The 20727-nt window shown below is 39.6% G+C and overlaps 1 protein-coding gene across 3 annotated transcripts in view; it reads left to right on the forward strand.

Moving 5' to 3' along the window:
• slc23a2 (solute carrier family 23 member 2) overlaps nt 1-19147 on the forward strand; it is a gene marked incomplete at its 5' end in the record, with an annotated part of 38348 nt that extends 19201 nt beyond the window's left edge. For all 3 annotated transcript variants that reach the window (XM_080046816.1, XM_080046817.1, XM_080046818.1), the window contains 13 exons: nt 1164-1262; nt 3367-3483; nt 5611-5768; nt 9294-9382; nt 9651-9718; nt 10734-10915; nt 11766-11886; nt 12806-12962; nt 13078-13225; nt 13341-13446; nt 13740-14007; nt 14471-14566; nt 15053-19147. In XM_080046816.1, coding sequence (XP_079902942.1) covers nt 1164-1262; nt 3367-3483; nt 5611-5768; nt 9294-9382; nt 9651-9718; nt 10734-10915; nt 11766-11886; nt 12806-12962; nt 13078-13225; nt 13341-13446; nt 13740-14007; nt 14471-14566; nt 15053-15315 — 1872 coding nt within the window. In that variant the 3' untranslated portion in view covers nt 15316-19147. The remainder of the gene's footprint in view (nt 1-1163; nt 1263-3366; nt 3484-5610; nt 5769-9293; nt 9383-9650; nt 9719-10733; nt 10916-11765; nt 11887-12805; nt 12963-13077; nt 13226-13340; nt 13447-13739; nt 14008-14470; nt 14567-15052) is intronic.
• Nucleotides 19148-20727: the final 1580 nt, after the last annotated feature.

The following is a 20727-nucleotide window of genomic DNA, read 5'->3' on the forward strand; positions in this document are numbered from 1 at the left end:
TCGAAATTTGAAATTCAAGTTATTGCCTAGTCCCTCAAAAGGATGACTTAAATTGGGCTGAATTTAGAGAGGTTTTAAATGGCTATATTTATTCTCAAATTTTATCATTTTGGCGCTGGTGATTTTCCTTTGGCGCTGGTTAAATCCTTTTTGGGGGGCGCCAAAAATTTCTCTATGCAGGAAAAACCCTGCATAACTTATATGGAGAATGAGCGTAACTGGTGTGGCATCAACAGTTACAGTCTGAACCGTTTTAGTGAGGAGGGAGCCTGTAGCAAAGCTCTGGGGCAGAATGACTCCCCCTTAGAGATAAGGAGCTCAGATCAACAAAAAAAAGCCCCCCTGAATGATGAACACGGTGGAGCATTTAGCTGCTAAAAAGCCAAAGATTTTACTTAGTTGGTGGAGAGCAATACAGAGCTACAAACTTGCATTCAGCCGGTGTCCAGAAGTAAAACTACCAGCTTTTCTGAGTTAATAAATGTCAGAGCTGTATAAAATTCTCAATGGGGAAGCACAAATGTTCCTTTTGCACTTTAGTTTTTTATCCAATTGCGAGTTCTGTGTCCCTGTATTACCCTATAACCGTTTCATCTCGAACATTTTACAAATTCTTTGAATATGTGCAAAAACTCAGCTGTGTCTACACGCCGAGGCCCCCCAGAGTAAACACTGAGTAGCAGAGTATGTTTGCATTAGTACATTGAAGTACTGTATATTCAAAGGTCTGTCTCTCCCTTTTTATCAGCAGTAGAGTAGTAACTGTAGAGTAAAACTACAGTTACTACGCGGTGACAGTTGATGAGCATATTTGCAAACTGTCATTTCTCATGCATGAAAATATTGAAAAGTATTTAATTTTTAAATGTATTTTTTGTGTTCCCTCACTACACTGTGGAGAAATTGGCTAGAAACATAAAGTCCTGGACTGGTTGCCATGTCTGTTTTTTGTTTTTGTCTTTGATTTAAGCTGTCATTTTACCATACATTACTGTTTCACACAGCATATTATTTAGACACATTTGGTAATGACCACCGGCGAACAATTTGTGTGCATCATCCTCAGCCAGTTGTATCGGCCTAGAAGCTTAAGCGAACAGTAATTTAAGTTTGCATTTTGAAATGGAAAATGGTGACATTTAAACATCTGTTGGTGTGTTTAGGTGGTGGTAAACGGAGTGAGTGGTGCCAGTGGGGACCAGGATACTGAGAACACAGAGCTGATGGCCATCTACACTAAAGAGAATCAAGGAGCAGAAAAGGTAACTCCAGTGGAAGAAATGGAGACTTGAAAGACAATCCTCATGTATTTTGACTCCTCATCCCAGAGAAAAGCTTCAATTTAAGCAAACTGAGGCATAGTCACATGTTTCTAAAAGCTTACTCAACACTGTTTCACACCCTGTGTTTTGCTACATAAGCACTTTAACTGGGAAGCAGGAAATGTTCACTTTGCATCAGCAGTAACTTAATGCAGCTCTGAAACGAATGTGAGAACGGTAAACAGTGAGACAATTTAAATATATTAAATCAATTACCTACTACTGAAAATTGCAGAAAAAAGTCCTGCCGTAAACATAATTAAAAGATGGGTTTGGTTTCATGAAAATGTTAAACAATTTAAGTTCTAAACATAGACGTAATAATCCTTATAAATTTTTTTCTTCACATTTCAGTCTTATTTACTGCTCCTTTTCATTTGAAAAGTGCATTTTTCTTTGTGTGACAAACATGACGTCATTCTCTCTCTACAGTTTATTCAATTCTTCCTCATGTCTGCCCAGACATGTTGGTCTCACATCCACATTTTGACATGTGATAGTTAGTTCATCACACAAAGTGAAGTGTACTGAAGTAAACATGTCACTAAAGGCCAGGACATCGTCGGAGAGTCTGGAGGGGGTGGGGACACAAATCTGTTTAGTGTGTTTGGTGCCGTCGTAGATGTCGTCGGGCTTCTTTTCAGCCAATTCAACATGTTCAATCGGCGTCGGGCAGTCTTTCAGCCGGAGCAATCTGATTGGTGGAGGGCTCGCCCGTCTCTGCTCTGCCACAGCAGCAGAGCTGATATTAGTTTCACTTTTGTCATACATGATTTCGGAAGCTATCGATAAAATCAGAGTGTTCGGATTGTTATGTAGGCTAAACAAAATCAGCACATAGCATTAGATTGTCCGTGCATGATGTTTTCACGTTTTCAGAAATAGTCGAGGTAGTTTGGGCGAGGAGCGGCCGTGTGCGCGTGCGTGCTTGCGTGTGTGTGTGTGTCCCATTCCAGAGGCCGTATCCTTCTAAGGACGCGGTCTATGAAGCCTGTGAAGGCCGATTCGAAGGCCGAACGAGCGTTGTTAATTGAGACGGTCTCTGCAGGTCTCGGTTTACGAGCATTTCCGGTTTGCGTAACAAGCCGTTACCTTGCGTGACGACTCGCCGCTCCTGTGTTGCCTAGCTACCCTGATTGCTGCCAACGGAAACAGCCTTGTCAACGGAGGAAAAAAGAAAAAGAAGTTGCCTACCAGACGAAAAGAAAAAAAAGTACAAGAAAAAAAGGAAGAAAGATAAAAGTTAAGAAGATGGAGCAACACGTTCCTGTTTAGTTTTTTTTAATTTTATGTCATCTCTGAAAAAAACCGCAATGAATCTTGGGATATGTTGGGCAGCGAATGATACATCTGTTGGACCCTTCAAAACCGTGAAACGAAGGCTGCATTTCTCGGCCGCATATGAAGGAGCCTTCCAAATGGAACATGCCTTTTTTTTTTTTTTTTTTTTTTTTAAAAACCTTTATTTATACAGGTAAATCCCATTGAGACCGAAGACTCTTTTGCAAGGGAGATCTGTTTTCCTTTCCCACGTTACCATTCACACACACATTCATACACTGATAGCAGGCTAACTATCAACATTCACACAAGGCAAGGTGGGTGAAGTGTCTTGCCCAAGGACACAACAACCATGACACAGGTGGCAGGGCGGGGATCGAACCTCCAACCCTTTGATCATCAGCCGACCCGCTCTACCAACTTTGCGCGCCGCTATGACGCAATCGGTCTTCAAATGCAGCCTTCGTAGGCTGCAGCCTCTGGAATGGGATACACCTTATGTGTGTCTGCAGCATGCATTCTCTCCGTTATAATGACAGCCTTCATTATGATATTGGCTACTTAATGTCCTCCGGCGCAAGCGCAAGTCGGTAGTCGGCTCGGTGTGTTCTTCGCATTTTGACCGCGTCGGGGAGAATGAAGCTGCCTGCATCGGCAGACTCCATTTTCTGGCGACGGTCGGTAGTCGGACCGGTGTGTCCTGGCCTTTAGATATAAATGAAGATAGCCCTCATCCTGTATCTCTGTCTATTTGTATGTGCAGAGCTCGATGTCTGAGACGTTGGACAGCACAGACAGTTTGGACCCCAGGAAGAATGACATGATCTATACCATTGAAGACACCCCACCCTGGTACCTGTGTGTGTTTTTAGGCTTACAGGTAAATCCACAGACTGAAGCGTTCTGTTTTTCTTGCAACACGTCCCCTATAATCAGGATGTGTCATGTCCATTCCTCTGGTTGAACTTGTCACCACATCGCAGTATTTGTCATCCCGCAACTGGACACTACACACACAGATAGGATCTGTGAACACTCTGGGCCGGTTTCACAGACAAGGTTTAAGCCTAGTCCGAGACTAAAATGCCTGTTTGAGCTGGATTAATTCAAAGCTACTTGCACAGACTCAGTTTAAAATAGTCATAGATTAAAGCTATTCTGGATTAAACAAAGCCAATTGCAAGACGGACGACTAGAGCTACTCTAGGTCTAAATTTGATCTTAAATTAATCCTCCAAAGAGGCAGGTTTAACTTCAGTTTAGTGGTGTTTGTGAGAGAGCATGGACTATTTGGAATATCTAAATGAAGACCAACTCCCACTGCAGAGGCCAGCCAGAAGAGTACTTGTGGATAGGTCTAATCCAAAACATTTATTTTATGAATTTACATTTCGAGTCCGCTTTCAATATGGAAAATGCACTGAAAATAACAACTTTGCTTGAGTTTATTAGATGGATGCATTTAAATTGAAGATGTATTCATCATAATAAAATTAGTGTCTAAAACAATTCTGTTTTCAAATGTGGTTGTTGTGATTTAAAATACTGACACACATGAATAACAAAATGACAAAACACAACATGAACACCTTTTTATTTTCTACTTATATCTTCACTGTGATTAGTAATCACAATTGTCTCAGTACTGTATCTTGTTTGAATCATAGCTCTCTCTTCCAACTTCATGTCCAATTCCACCTGTAGAATTTTCATGTCATACTTCCTTCAGATATTGCATTTTCTGTTCATGGAATTCTCGCGCTAACTTTCATGCAACGTCATCTTTTTTGTCCTTTGTTGAAAGGTTGTGGCAAGCTCTTCTTTAAAGCGAGATTCAGGTTTTTCTACAGAGTCTATCAGTGCAGAAATCATTAAATATAATGTCAAAATTATAAATGAGAAAGATATGAAATACCGATAATAATGAAGATAACCTGAAGTTGGTGTTTTGTTCTCTTAGTAACATTTTCATTAGAATTGAATTTGTTGCAAATTGCGGCCCAACTGTTTATTTGCTCAGTCCCAGCAGTATGGCTTTTAGATGCAATAACCGGATGGTTTCAAACTATTATTTTAAGAGATTTTTTTCAAATTCATTAAAGTTTATTGATGGGATTTTATTAGCCTCTGCCATTGTTTTTTCTCACAAGCAATTGTGTTTCTGCTCCACTGCGGGTTTTTATGATCACCGTTGGACCAGCAGCATGTGCTCATGGGCAGGTGTTCACAATCAGGCTTACTTCCTTTACTCCAGGACTTCATAGTCTCAGACTAACTAAACCAAACTTAAGCCATATCCATGAAAGTGACTTAAACGTCCCAGTTTAACTAGTCCACATTAAGGCCTACTCTTGGCTTAATCTAGGCCCTGTCTGTGAAACCGGCCCTATGTGTTTGTATCTGACACTAGAGTTAAGCCCTTTGTCATCTGCCGCTGAATATCTATATACAAGTCTGTGAAATACAGTGAATAAATCGCCAAACGTCCAATCAAGAGATATCCGTTTACATCTGGACACATATGTACATCAAACATCACATATTGTGGCTTTGTCCTGTTGAATTAGGAATGACTGGAAAGCTGCAGCTCCCGCTCGAAGCAATTCATAATAAATCCACAAAAAAACAACATAGTACTGTACGTTACTCTATGCTAAAATATTCATGAATATCCCGATAATGGAAATTCCCCATGAACATAATAAACATAGTTAATGTTCTTTATCGTCATTTGCATTACAATCTTCTATCTACCATCCCTAAACTCTAGGTCAGTCAGGATTTCTACCTGGGAGGGAATTATCCGTAAAAAACAAAAGTTTAAAATAGTAATCGGATATATTTTGGACAATCCTAAAAGGTAAACGTTGTAGCTATGATGCTTTTCTACTGTACTGAGTTTTATAATTGTTTCAAGTCCAACTACAGACGCACGCGTGCGCACACACACACACACACACACACACACTCATCTACTGACTGGCTCTGTGGCCTCCTGTCTTTGCAGCACTACTTGACCTGTTTCAGTGGAACTATCGCTGTGCCGTTCCTCCTCGCTGACGCCATGTGCGTCGGCTACGATCAAATGGTCACCAGTCAGCTCATAGGAACCATCTTCTTTTGTGTTGGGATCACCACCCTGCTACAGACCACGTTTGGGTGCAGGTATACACACACACACACACACACACACACACACACACACAGTTGAGGTGAATATCTTTTTAATTATTTATTACAAGACTGAAACTAATTATGTTTTTATTTTACCATGCAAAATGTTTGAATGTAAGTTTTATAATAATAATATATTTTATTTAAAGGCGCCTTTCATGGCTCTCAAGGTCGCCATACTTACAAAAACATATACAGTATAAAAGCAAAACGGGGACACAGGAGACAATATCATTAAAAACAGTTTAAAATAAAGTGGGTGAAAATGGGTGATGTGGTGATGAGGAAGGGAAGATCAGGAGGGGTATGCAGATTTGAAAAGGTGAGTTTTCAGTTTAGATTTCAACAGGGATACGGAGCCAGTGTTGCGGATGTCGGGGGGTAGTGCATTCCAGAACAGGGGAGCAGAGCGGCTAAAGGCTCTGCTCCCCATCGTGGTGAGACGGGCATAAGGGACATATGTGATGGAAAGGACAGTGTGCTGTCAAGGATGACATCCAGACTCTTGACCTGAGGGGAGGGGAAAACGGGATTGTTATTGATTGGGATAGAGAAACTGTTTAATTTGGCGAGTGTGGATTTAGTACCTGTGAGTAAAAGCTCAGTTTTATTTGCTGTTGAGTTTCAGAAAATTGGAGGAAAACCAGGTTTTTAAATCGGAGAGACATTGAGAAAGGTGTGATGGTGGAAGGAAGGAGTCAGGTTTGGTGGAGAGGTAGAGCTGGTTTCTTTGGAATCATTATCAAAAAGTTGCAAACTAATTTTATGTCAATCTACCAATTGATCATTCGATCAATCTGTTAGCTGTTGTCGTTTAAATATATTATTATAATATATGAGCCCTTTTAAGTCGAATGGATATTGTGCATGTCCTCTAAACGCAACATCAGCGGTTTCAATCTAGCTGGTGACCTTTAAGTTGTACTGTATTTACTATAATTTCACCTTTACAGTGGCTTGTACTTAGTATTGTCTTTCCTTTCCTCACCTCCTCCCTCTCCTCCTTCACTGCCTCTCATCTCTAAGCACCACTTAAAGCCAAGAGTCATTGTCTGTATGACGTTCCTCTTCATGCCAAGCTGAAGTATGTTAAAGTGTGTGTTCACTCATTCAAGTGGATGCCAACACGTGCCTTTTTTCTCTCATTGTAGATTCCCAGCATTTCAGTTGGTTTTTAATATGAATTTATATAAAAAAATATATAATATCTCTCTGATAAGTTAAGCAGTCATCCTGGCAGTCATCATTACGTTTCTGAATTATTTTTGCTCTATAGCAGGTGTCTTGTGCGCACATATCAGAGTATCAGAATATGATAAGTTAACTTATTCCTCGTTTCGTTCATGTAACTGCAGTTGTCTCGTGACACTGCGACTTTCTGTTTTGTAAAAATAGAAAGAGAGATTTCCAGAAGTAGCTTCATTTTCTGTTGAGAATTGACAGAACAGAGGATGAACAGATGCCATAAACTAAAGACATGTGGCATTTGACTGCAGGCCAGAGGAATGACCTACAGTACATGTGGTTCAATTTATGGACAAGCATTGCTAAATGCACAAAAGCCTATAAGGACTGTCTATAGGTGATCAAACACACCGCCCTGTGTGTGTCCAAGAGGGACGTCCACTTTATGTTCACATGTCAGGAAAAACTCAGTTTGACCCGGTTACTACCAAATTTATTACATCCCTGCTATTTTTTTCTTCTACCCTGAACCTATTAATCTTTGGTTTGTGTGTTTTATGACCAGTGATTCATCTGATTCATCTCTGAGGGTTACTTCAGTCCCTTTGTTTGCCAATGACGTAACACACATGGCACATTACCTGTTGCCATGGATATTATCTTACCTTTTGTGTTTAAGTGAGAGCCTGGTAATCCTGGCATGAGTCGCTTTTTAATGTTTCGTAAAAAAGGAACTTTTTAGACTTTGACTCTTTCCCTATTTTTGTAATAAACCTATTCTTTCGATCATGCCGTGACAGAATTTTGTTTCTGTTTCATTATTATTGTGCAGCTGGCGCTACCGGCCAAATCACCTCATTCAGACAAGGCGCATGTACTCGCTGTTATCACACACACCAACATAATGGCTTTGACTGTTGCCTTAATAAAAATGTGTCTACTTATTTTTTATTTTTATTTTATTTTTGGAAAAGAGGTTTGTGGTTTAGAAACCTTTAAACTCATAAGGATAAGTTGCGTGTGTGTGGATCTACAGGCTAAATAGTTTTACCTTGTAAAATAAAAAAGAAGAAAGTTATCCAGCTTTTGCCTCCACCACAGACACTGATGATTTAACTTAAGTTTCCACATGCTGAATAGTATGCCTGAAGGCGTGTCCCTTTTTTTAATATCAGCACCAACAGAGGTTACCTGCCCAATATTGATAAAAAAGGGTGAAAACTGAAACATAAACATAAATTGTGATAAATGTATAGATTTTACATTGAAATTTACTAGTAACATTTGTTTTTATAAAAAAAATCTTAGCAGCTCCTAAATATCAGCCTTCTCATAGCAACAACAGTGAAATTGATGCAGATTTGCATATTCACAAGTGATGTGTGAAATTTTAATTTTAAGAGTATGTGTGAGACTCTGAAAGAAAACTAAAAATTTGAAATAAAGTGAGCAGGATGGAGAGAAAAAATAACTTGTTCACATCAGTAAAGGGATGGATGGATGGAAGGGAGAAAGTGCTTCGGGATTTGATGAGTCATGGTGCCGAGTGAGGTCGATCAAATACCAAATGCTCTTCCAGGAAAGGTGAAGTGTACGTGCAGTGTCCGGCCTGTGTGTGTGCAGCTGTCACCTGCAGACATGTCCTTTCATTCCATTTGGTCATTTATTAAAAGACATTTATTTATTATTCTTTCTTTCCTTTTTCACTTTACATACATGTCCTTCCTTAATTTGTTTTTTTGGGGGGCAGAGGGTTCAATTATGAAACTAATAGGTTACAAGAATAATCATGCTGATTTAGCGAAGTCTTCTTAATTTTCTTTAAATTTGACTTTAATTAAGTCTCAGTATTAAACACACGTGGGCTTAGCTAGGGGTTTTATTATTATTAAAACCCCTATTCATTATTATATAATGAATGAGGTTTTTTCTTCCCTCAGTCATTCCTCAGTCTTCCCTTGGCTCCGCTGTCTTGTTAATCCTAACTCTACATTTGACCATGTGTGATGTCACACATGGGAAAAGGTAGGGTTAGACAGTGAGACCATAAAACACTCTTTCTGCCTTTTCTCAGGCTAGGATAAACCGATTTCTAAAATGTTTGCACATTTATACTACATTGGATATCAGAGTTCAATACACCTTCATATTTCCACCGGTGAAGTAGGTCTTTAACAATTGTCTTAATCGCTCATAAAAATGTCCATAACAGAAAATATGACACATTTAAGAGTTTACTGAATTGGGTTGTGGAATAGCATAAATTCTACATCCAACAATAATGTATTGTTGTAATTTGACACTTCTAAAGGATGCTTTTCTTGTCTTTAGGTTGCCTTTGTTCCAGGCCAGTGCTTTCGCCTTCCTTGCACCAGCCCGAGCCATCCTATCGCTGGACAAATGGAAGTGTAACAGTACAGGTAAACCCCGCCTTCTTCTTCTTTCTCATTTACTAATTCAGTACAGAAACTCCTATCTATGATAACGTCCGTGACCTTTACTGTGGGTTATGTTATCTTTGATCCAAACTGTCAGCATCAAAGCCGTCTGAAAGGTTGGAAAAGAGAATAAATTGGAACCCAAATGGGTTCAGCTGGTTTTTATCTGTGAATGCATAACTAGAGTTGTGATTCACAAATTGGTCTTTATTAATTGATGTCCTCTCCTCATCTCTTTTTCCATCACCAGAGGTTCCAGCTTTTAACAGCACAGAGCTCTTCAACACGGAGCACATCTGGCAGCCCAGGATACGAGAGGTGAGGCTAACACAAAGACACATAAAGGTTTCAAGCTGACTTGACAGGTGGATGGTAAAGAGCAGGAGGAAGAAGCTTTCAAAAGCAAAACTGCATAGATGCCTTTTAAACATTAGTTGTTTACTGAGCAAATAGTGTTTTTTTTTTTTTTACATCCAATGCTTCAACAGTTCAAGCTTTCAATAGAAACATCACTGTCTGCATTTGGTTGCAGGGTTCGTTTTGCTGTGACAGGAGCTGCTCATTTGAATTAACCTTTTCCCCTTTGCGTAAGTTGAGTTAAGCGTTTTTTAATGTGACACTTGAATGAGGCTAAACTCGATCAAGCTGAATCAAATGGTATTGAATGGAACATCAGCGGGCTTAGGGCAGGAGGAACGTGTAGAGCAGAGAACACAAAGACGGACAGCGACGGGAGAAAATAGGATTATCACTCAGAAAACGTACCGACTGTAAACAGGAACATCGGTGAATCTGTAACCACATGTGCTCCAACCATGATGCAAACACAATATGCCTTTAATTTGTATTTCATGAATTTGATCTCACATAAAATCTGGCTACAGATGAGGGGGAAATGTTTTACAGGGTGTTAAGTACGGATGAATTACTGCAGGTGGGGCAAGGCAAGGCAAGTTATTTATATAGCACAATTCAGACATAAAGCAATTCAAAGTGCTTTACAGGGGACATAAAAAACATAAAAAATATCTTTCCCCCCAGCCCATCACAGTACCACAGGAAAAAAAGACAACAACCAAGGATAGGCAGAAAAGATAATAAAATAACCCGGACATAGTTTTACAATATTGAAATTGACATTTAGATTGACTAGTTTTTTATTTAAAAGTACTTGCTTCAGTAAACATAACCTTGTATTCCTCTGAGCCTTCACCTCTGCCTTATCGACTTGATTTAAAGTGAACATAATATAAAACGGCAGCAAGGTTTAAGTGGGTAGGTCCGTGTTCTGATTCTTTTTTTTTCTGTCTCTACAATTTCTTTGTGGTGTCAGATTCAAGGGGCTATCATTGTGGCGTCGCTGGTGGAGGTGTGTATTGGAGCGCTGGGTTTGCCCGGGCTCCTGCTCAAGTACATCAGCCCTCTGACCATCACCCCCACTGTCACTCTCATCGGACTGTCTGGGTTCCAGGCTGCTGGAGAGCGTGCCGGAAAACACTGGGGCATTGCTATGCTGTAAGCACACACTCTCATGCTAAGAAATACACATTCAGGGGTCAACAAAAACATCTCTTAAGTGACCCTGAAATCTACTACTACTCTGTTTATTGGAGATCAATTCTGAATCTTGATCAACCGAACGTAAGAAGTATGGTAGTGCAGCAGGGCATGAAATGCTTTTAACTGTATTTTGGGGGTGGGTTGGGGTATTAGCATACAGCATATGTAGTAGATGATGCTGTATACTAGGTTTTCTATAAACAACTTGTTATCTGACATGGAAACTAGTCACCATTTGAAACCAGTTTTTCAAACGAGATTCAAAATGTCTATAACCATTATTCTCCGTTAAATAAACAGGATGATCCCCATTTAGCTTTTGTTCGAAGATGAGCATTTACATATTGGTTTATAGCTTGCTTACTTTACTCTACGGAATTACATCGACGTACTCAGAATCTTTTTGTAGCTCAAGAATGAGCAGATAAGACAAAAAGAAAGCACTTTTTCAACTGGATCATGCAGAATGCAATATTGAAACTATTGACTCATTGGGGGACGATCCACCCTAAAGCTGTGATGTTCAGATGGTGTGTCATCATCTCCTGCTGTATCCTGGCTGTTAACAATATATCTGTAGGGCCTCTGCTCTCACTCCACAGGGACAGCGGAGATGTGCCTGTAATTGCCACTTATTTGCTCCATATGAGGCGGTTAGGATAATTGATTGGCTCTGAGGCTTCTGGGGACTAACACTTAGACGGGAGGAAACAGGACCTGTTCACGCAGGATTAAGTCTCTCACAGGAGAATTAAATATCCAGGACAGAAGATGAAAGATGTTTCGAACTTGTTTCTGTCTGCAGGACTATCTTCTTGGTGCTGCTCTTCTCCCAGTATGCCAGAAACGTTCACCTCATTCTGCCGGTCTACAAAGCCAAGAAAGGCTGGACTTCCTATAGGCTGCAGGTCTTCAAAATGTTTCCTGTAAGTACCCCATTTCTTATTAAAGTACATACAAACCTCAGCTTTTCACATTATGCACAATCGGTCTGGGCACCACTTTTTATTACTTTTCGTAGTAAATGTTCTACTCTTTTTTTAAAGAAACTGAACGTGGTTTCTTTACAACTGCCTCACACCCCCCTGTCCTGCACCTCAAACTGTGTTCCCATTTGTCGGAAATTATTCAACGGGGCTAATCTCAATCTCCCTTGGATGTTGAGTGGCTTCCCCGAGTTCCTCTCATTCAGTGTGTAAATCAGTCTTTTTCTGCCCCCTGCTGGTGATACACGAGATAATAATAACATTGTTACACCAGCCTGTTAATACCTGTGTCCTCAAATGGCTTCCCACTGCTTTTTTATCAGGTCACTCTAACTGTTGAAGTGTTAAACGTTGGTTTGGTAGAAGTCAACATGCCAGAGTCTTGGCAGCAGTCAACAGGGTTTGAAAAAATATTTAGAAAAATTTATAAAACAATTCTTGAATGTGCTTTTCTCTGGGAGTTTAAATGAGTTGATGAAAACAAATCATCAAAGTTTCACGTCACAGTGTAAAGAATTTTTTTGTTTCAGTAATGTGGCACATTTCTGAGTTGTAGTTCAACGTGATTTTTTTTATTTTATTTTTTATTTTTTTTGCATTGTTATGGTTTTTATTGATAGTGCAGAGAGACAGAGGTGGAATGGGGCAGAAAGGGGAGTGACATGCAGAGAATGACCGCGGGTGGGAATCGAACCCGGCCCGGGGGGGACGCCCTACCAACTGAGCTAAGGGCGCCCCAAGTTCAACATGTTTTTGACGCATTTGAGGAAAATTGAAAAGAGTGTTTTTCTTGTTTTTTAAATTTCACTTTGCCTTTTTATGTGATTATCTGATATGTTTTCTCTTATCCTGCACACAGATCATCATGGCCATCCTGGTGTCATGGCTGATGTGTTTCATTTTCACTGTGACAGACGTTTTCCCACCAGAGAAAGACAAGTACGGCTACTACGCCCGCACAGACGCACGGCAAGGAATCCTTGCCGCCGCACCGTGGTTTAAGATCCCGTATCCCTGTAAGTGTGATTATAAAGTATATATGTATATATTGTTGAATTAGGTCTGATTATGTAACAAACAGTGTAATGTATAAATATTTTCAAACCAGCTGTTTCTTTCTCTACTCTACAGTCCAGTGGGGTCTTCCTACTGTAACACTTGCCGGTGTGATCGGCATGATGAGCGCGGTGGTGTCCAGCATCATCGAATCGATAGGAGATTACTACGCCTGTGCTCGTCTCTCTTGTGCTCCTCCACCTCCCATCCACGCCATCAACAGGTGACTTTTCAGTACATCTTATATCTGTTTGTTGATATTTTGTGAAGCGGAGCACAGGCAATTAACTGTCTGGAAAATACTTTAAATTAGGTTGTTTTTCCCTCCGTCTCATCAGGGGGATATTTGTAGAAGGCATTTCCTGTGTACTGGACGGTCTTTTTGGGACAGGAAATGGCTCAACCTCCTCCAGTCCAAATATAGGCGTCCTAGGAATCACAAAGGTAAACACACACCTGCATTAATTCAGATGTCACTCTCCTGCCTTTTGTTTAAGGCTATATGTTAAATTTTTCTATACATACAAGTTAATGTTTAACAGTAAATGTATAGCGGCCTCACAACCATCAGGATTTGCTGTACAATAGATACTTTTTCTTTCATTTGCTAAATAAAATATATGTAGCTCAGGACTTTTGTGATTTTAATTCCCACTAGTAACCATATTTAGCCTGTTGTCTCTCACACTGACTCGCACCTGCCTGACTGAATTTGCTCCTTCTGATTGGTCCTCCAGGTGGGCAGCAGACGTGTGATTCAGTACGGAGCTGCTATGATGCTGCTGCTGGGGCTTGTGGGTAAATTCAGCGCCCTGTTTGCCTCCCTGCCCGACCCTGTCCTCGGAGCTCTGTTCTGCACCCTGTTCGGGATGATCACAGCGGTGGGACTGTCCAACCTGCAGTTTGTCGACCTCAACTCCTCCAGGAATCTGTTCGTTCTGGGTTTCTCCATCTTCTTCGGCCTGATGCTGCCGAGCTACCTCAAGAAGAACCCGCTGGTCACTGGTGAGTGGAGGGGAGGGGTCCCGACATGTTTAGAAAACTAGGGCTGTGCAGGAGAAAGCAATGAGATAACATTCACCTCAGTAACGATAATTGAAAAGAAACCATTGTAGAAATAGTCCTTGTAGTCATTTTTTCTGTACCAACTCTTCCTCCACCGCAATTCTCCAACTTTTTAGATATTTTCCCTGTTGATTGGACTATATTCGTAGAACATTTTATTGCCTAAAACTTTGTGGAACGAAGCGTACTGGACTTCCTTTTTTGTGGAAAAACCCAGAAGAAGGATGCGAGTTCAGACAGTGATTTGTTGCTTTGGGCGGTTTCCTATCTGAAGGAATAAAATCACTGAAAGTACTAAGAAGACTAAAATTTAATTCAGTTATAGATTCACACTGTCGATTTTGGTCATATATTAGTTACAGCAACAATTCAAACTAAGACTCTGTCTCTCTATTTTTCTCAGGCATAGTTGAGATTGACCAGGTGTTGAACGTGCTCCTCACCACTGCCATGTTTGTCGGAGGCTCTGTCGCCTTCATTTTGGACAATACTATCCCTGGTAAGGTGTTTTATCCGCACTTAATTCTGTATCTTTTTTTTGGTGTTTTTGTTTTTTCAAACTGATCATTTAAAAAAAATAAAAGCCAACATAAAAATATATTTACATTGTGCTATTATAAAGTTTATCTCCTGATGATATTGTCATGGTAGTTGTAAACAAAACATTTAAAGAAGAAAAATAGATACATTTAAACTTATAAAGGCAGTTCATGCTCTGGAACATTTAAAGGACTCTTTGGATGGACTATTGGAGGATGTCAGAGCTGGACCTGCTGCCACTGTGACCCAGCAACACTGGGTTGATTTGTGTACTAATGGATCAATTAAACTTCAAGATGTATTTGTTCTCTAATGATGTATTGAAAAGGAAATCTTATCAGTTAATGGTGTTCTTCATGTTCCTCCTTGTTATTTCAGGCTTTCATTGAATAATTGTGGATTTTAGTTAACTCGTGATTAATCGTTTTTTCCTTTTCCCTTTAAGGTACCCTAGAAGAACGAGGCATCAGGAAGCTGAAGCGTGGTGTCGGTCTCAGTGCAGCCGAACTGGAAGGGATGAGATCTTATGATCTGCCGTTTGGAATGGACTTCTTCCGCAGACATGAAATCTTCAAGTACATCCCCATCAGCCCCACCTTCCAGGGCTACGAGTGGGGCAGGCTACAAGGAGCCTGCAGGAACAGAATGGGACATGGGGACTCGGTGAAGGGAGGGGGGGGGCCCACAGCGGGGGAAAGTCGGGTATAGCCAACGGGCTGGTGCTGAAAAAAAAAATATCTTAAGCGTTGCTGAGTTTGGAGAGCAAGGGATGTTACACTAAGGTGGGAGAGAGGAGGACAGGTGCAGGATTCATGATTGTGTGTAAGAAAATGTGATGCACCAAACGCCTTTCCCCCACAAACCCCACTTTGTCAGTATGTATTTTCTTTTGCTCGTGTCAGTCTTTTCCCAATTCCCACTATGCTATTTTAAGCATGCTAAAGCAATTCACAGCATGTTCTATGAGATGTAACCAGGCGGAGGTTAGCCGGTGTGTGTGTGCGTGTGTGTATAGTTCCGGGTTTGTGTATAATTTAATTGCACTTAAATCCTGAAGGAGACAGATGGACGCCAAACAGTCAAAGCTTGACTCTTTGATGATTTACTGACTCATAATCACTGCTACCTTGTACTGCCCATTTTATAAAACACATTGTACTTAAAGCACAGTAGATTTTATCATGTCAATTGAGGATTATGCAAAATATTGCTTATTATGCAACCACATTAGAGGGACACACACAAACACACACGCCAACAGCCTCAAAGAAACTAGCTTGAGCGCTACAATGCACGTCAGGGTCATGCAAACTAATGGATGATTGTGGTTTGTCAGGAGCCCTTAGCCATGCAAAGTGATTGTGAAATTTATTTTTGCACTCTCCTGAGTTCATAACCAGAATGTCGATCTCACCCCACATTTCTCCTATAAAACTCCTCAGACAGATACCAATTTAGCAGCACATCACATCAACTCATCTCACTCTGGAGATCCCCACAGCCCCCTGTTTTTCTTTGTCTAGTGGTGTGCTAATACCCACAAGACCTCTGAAGTGATATACCAGTTTACATATCTCCTATGTGTCAGTATTATGCAGTAGTTTCCAACAAGACAAAAACTGTTCCTGAACACACCATAATCTCATCTGGCTGTGAAATGGGACTACTTCATTATGGAACAACATCAATTTCTGCTATATTTTTATTTGATAACCGTAATTTTTCTTACTTACACCTGTCCTAACACATGCAGGTAGAACTAAAGAAGCTCTTAGAAATACCTCTATTGCAGTGAAGCCAGAAATGCTTGGTATTTTCAGTCAGCCCCTGTCGTAATTCTAAGAAACAAATTTATTATAATTATTATTTTAATTTTGTTATATATTATTTAAATGTAAAAAGAGAGTTGAGGTTCAATTTCATTATCTTGTTATCTGGTTCGACTAAGACTGTGCAGTGTGTGTGACTGCTGCTGATGCCTAACAATTTTAACTTTTTTTTTTTTCAATGATGTTGACGCCTTTCCCGTACATTCCTCCTCCTCCTCCTCCTATCCTCGGTCACCCCGCTCTTGGTTCATTAACCTGCTGATGTTTGTTACTGGAGCTCAGGTTGTAGCAGCACATTTGGGTGAGCGTCAGCAGCCTTGTACCTTATTAACAAAGGTGTGAGCCTGGAGAGCGAGTCTCTAAATCGACCACACTCTGTGTCTCTGGTGTTTTTTATTTGAAAACAGCAATTTAAAGAAATACCATAGAAGAGCTTGCAACATTATGATTTTGTAAATATAGAAATAAAAAGCAGCAAAAAAATCGAATCTACTAAATATTTAACCCAACAGTCTTTTTACTATATCAAAATGCTAAAAAGCTCTTCATTTTTATTTCTTATTATTCTGTAACCATATACCAAAACATTTCTTTAAGCATTGGCAGTTTGAAATCTGATCCCAAGTTTTTCTCACCTTTTTATAATATCTTTTCTTAAAGCTATTTATTTATTTATGAGAAGAAATTTGATGTTTAATGATTGCTTCAAGCGGCTTTATGTGTCTGTTGCACAATGTTGAAAGTGTATTTATTAGTTTACCTTTCCACGCCCCTGTAAAGGTTGGTGTGACGAAGATTGGCCGCTAATGCGCAGCCCTTAGCCTCCGCTACAGTGGGCGCTTTTTGAAAACCCACACTGGAGATAGCAGTGTTTTCTACAGACATGTTTCTAATTTTAGATGTAAGCTGCTTCGGTTTCATTCCATTGATATTGTCAGTTTCAAACAGAAAAAAACACTTTTTAAATGTTAATCTGGATGGTTTAGTCAGATTGGGGCCTTTTACTTTTATTTTTACTACAAGTACTGTTTGCACATGTAATGGTGCCAAGAACATCGGGGTCGGACGGAGAAACACTCACTCACCTGAAACCCGAAAATGTCACTGGCGTGCTTTTCCAGACTTAATGTCAAGTTACCCTTTTTTTGTGTGTCTGAGGACCTGAAGTGACTGAAAGTCTTTGGGCCAAAGTCTATGATATCACGGCTACCTACAGCCACAAGTATGACCTCATAATTTTGTTGATATGTTCGCAATTCGGTCACTCAGTAATGTTAACACAAACGTTGAAACGTCTAGACATATAGACATATTTTTCTGGTCTTCAGGGGTATTTTTGTGACAATTAAAGATGTTTACTGTCTGCCTGTAGGGAAATGTTTTCCCAGGACAAGACCAATTTGTCACTTTTTAATGTCGCTGGTTCTGTGGTATTCATAGAATATTTCAGCAATCACAGCTATCAAAATTAGTGACCCTTTATAAATAATACATGGTACCTTTCATTAATACCTATCAAAATGCAGTAGGCAATAAAATAAGTTAAAATGTATACTTTATATATCTGAGAGAATCTATCAGATGGGTCTTAGGTGTGACACTGGAAATGTATTTTGGATTTAAATGTTGGTCCCAGCTAATATTATAATTCTGGGTATAGATGATAAGGCCGAATCACAGAGGAGAAACGTATGCAGACATTGTAAATTCAAAACCTCACCATCCTCATCCACAAATTTTGGCTGTGCTCAGGACCGACAATTTGGACTAGCATTCATGCAACCAGCACTTACCTCTCCCCACCCACTCTGTTTAACCCACTCAGTCCTGAAATGAAACACATAACGGTGTCCTCTCATGTTTGGTGTACCTGGTATTCTCCCTGGGATTTCTTACTGTGGACGTTTCTGGGTGTAGGAGAAGACGCCAGCTGGCCACCTTTTTATTAAGAGCCTGAGTCACTGGCAGCTGAGTGAACTTGCCTTATTATCACTGAACAGCACAATGTTTTTGTGCCTAAAGGCAACTTCCTCTTGTCAACTTACAGTTTTTATCGTACTTTATTTTATTTTAAAGATCCTATATGCCCAGATGTTCCTCATATTGTTGTTACATAATTATACAGTTAAAAGCCTGGATTCCATGGCCCAGACTCTCTTCCTTGATGGTTTCTCTGTCTTGTATTACATACAAGTCAGTTTAACCAACGGACGGCTTTTAAGAAGGTGGCCATAAGGCGTGTAACACAAAGACATCAATACCTTTCAGTTATTTTGAAGGGGGTGCTACCTGAAGAATATACTTTTATGTATTAAGTGTTTTATCTTTTTCATTGTTTTTTTATATACATGTTCATGTTTTTGCAAGCAAATATTTGTAAGAAACAATCATAACTTTTAATCTTAAATCATGCTGGAAAGCGCACCATTGTGTTGTAATTTTTATTTAAAAAAAAAAGTAAATACATTTTGATCCTATTTTGAATCTGTGGTTTGGTGGAATCCTTTTGTTTGTTAAGACCTTTTTCATATTGTATTTTTTTACTCTTAACATTGCTTTCAGTCCATGTTAACACATTAACAGTTCAAATGAAAGAACGAGCTAAGAAATTTGAGATAGTTGTAAAGAAAAACAAAAGTATATTTAATGGAGTAAAGTTTGCTAAACGTTCTGGAAGAGAATTTGTGTAAACTAATTGTAGCACCGAAATGTTTTATTCTTTGTTCTTAAAACTATTTAAATAAGATGTTACAGAATGAATGCAGTCTTGTGTCTTTATTGTTCCTTTATTTGTGAAAGTGATAGAAAAACTAATGGGTTTCTAAAATATTGATGAAAGATATGAACGCAACTGTTAATCAATTTCTTTTATGACAGATTTGACATTTCACTTTTCTCACAGTTTTCCTCATATTACAACTTCCCCAGGTTACATGTTTGTTGTCATTTGTTTAGAATGTACAATATTTCCTATCCTAATACAGTTAGGGTCCTGCTTTTTACCTCTTGATAAGGTAAAATGTATTTGAGCTGATACTGGGCACAGTGCACTGAGAGTGAATGGGTGTATCTGGGGCCAAGCCGTTCATGCAGCTTCACAGTATTAACCATTTAGGGGCCTACTACAGTAAGTCTCTCTAATGCGGAATCAATTCTGATGAATGTTTAATGCCAATTCTATAGTATCCAATATCAATTTGACCTTTTACAGTGAAAAACTTTAATAGGCTATATATAGCATAGCCTATATATTTTTTTTAAAGTAAACTTTTTAAATTTAGCTAGTAAAAATACTAATCTAGGTGTAGCGACTGCTCTCCAATAAAGGCCGCTAAGAGGCTTAAGTGGGCTCCAGGCAGTTACGCGTCAAAACAATTTCCAACTCCGGTGATGAGTATAGTTTAAGAGTTTAATGAATGAAAGGCAGAATGACAATGGGTGAATGAAAACTTGTAGGCCTAGATGGTATTGAAAATAAACAAATAAAAGATAAACTGCTGTAATTGATGGTTATTTGACGACAGAAAGTATAAATCAGGTGCGCCACTAACCCCATTTGTCTCCTAACTCCCGCCCGCCACAAGTGCCCAGGTATATATTAAACCACACCCACATGTGTCAATCAAACGGAAGTGTGTGCAGAGCCGGCCCGAGGCATAAGCGAACTAAGCGGCCGCTTAGGGCCCCTGACTGCCTGGGGGGGCCCCTAAAAAATAAAAATATTTTTATTTTTATTTATTTTTTAGTTTGTGTGTTTGATATTAACATCATATTATGCAAATGTGAGTTATCATATAAAAAAAGGAATAAAATGTTTTGGTCTAGATAATTAATAGCCTAAAAATGTAATCAGTTCATCTGGGAGGAAATCCGAAATTATCTGATCATGTTACGTTCACATCCATGCACAGTGTGTATTGAGTTTATTTAAAAACTATTGGAAATGGGGCTGCCCTCAGTTGCCCATGCACTGTGTATAGTCTAAAGATTTAGCCTCTTAATTTTCCTCTCAAAGTGCACCAGATTCATAGCCTGGAAATGCAGACCCTGATATCTTGAACGATAGAGGGTCTGGCCACGATCATTAGTAATTTCCAACTCAAGGGGCAGCTCCTACTCGTGCATTTCAAATGCCACTGCACGCAGTTGGATAGCACTACAACCAATCAGAACGATGCACAAGGCGACGTAAGCCCCTTTCGTTTAGCGAACAGCTGTTAAACTGTTAAATTAAACGTTTGCCGTTGTCGGTCGGCAAAATAGAACATTCCACTTACTTGCTAATGAAAGA

Source organism: Ammodytes marinus (assembly GCF_949987685.1).
Source record: "Ammodytes marinus genome assembly, chromosome: 2".
Taxonomy (NCBI): domain Eukaryota; kingdom Metazoa; phylum Chordata; class Actinopteri; order Uranoscopiformes; family Ammodytidae; genus Ammodytes; species Ammodytes marinus.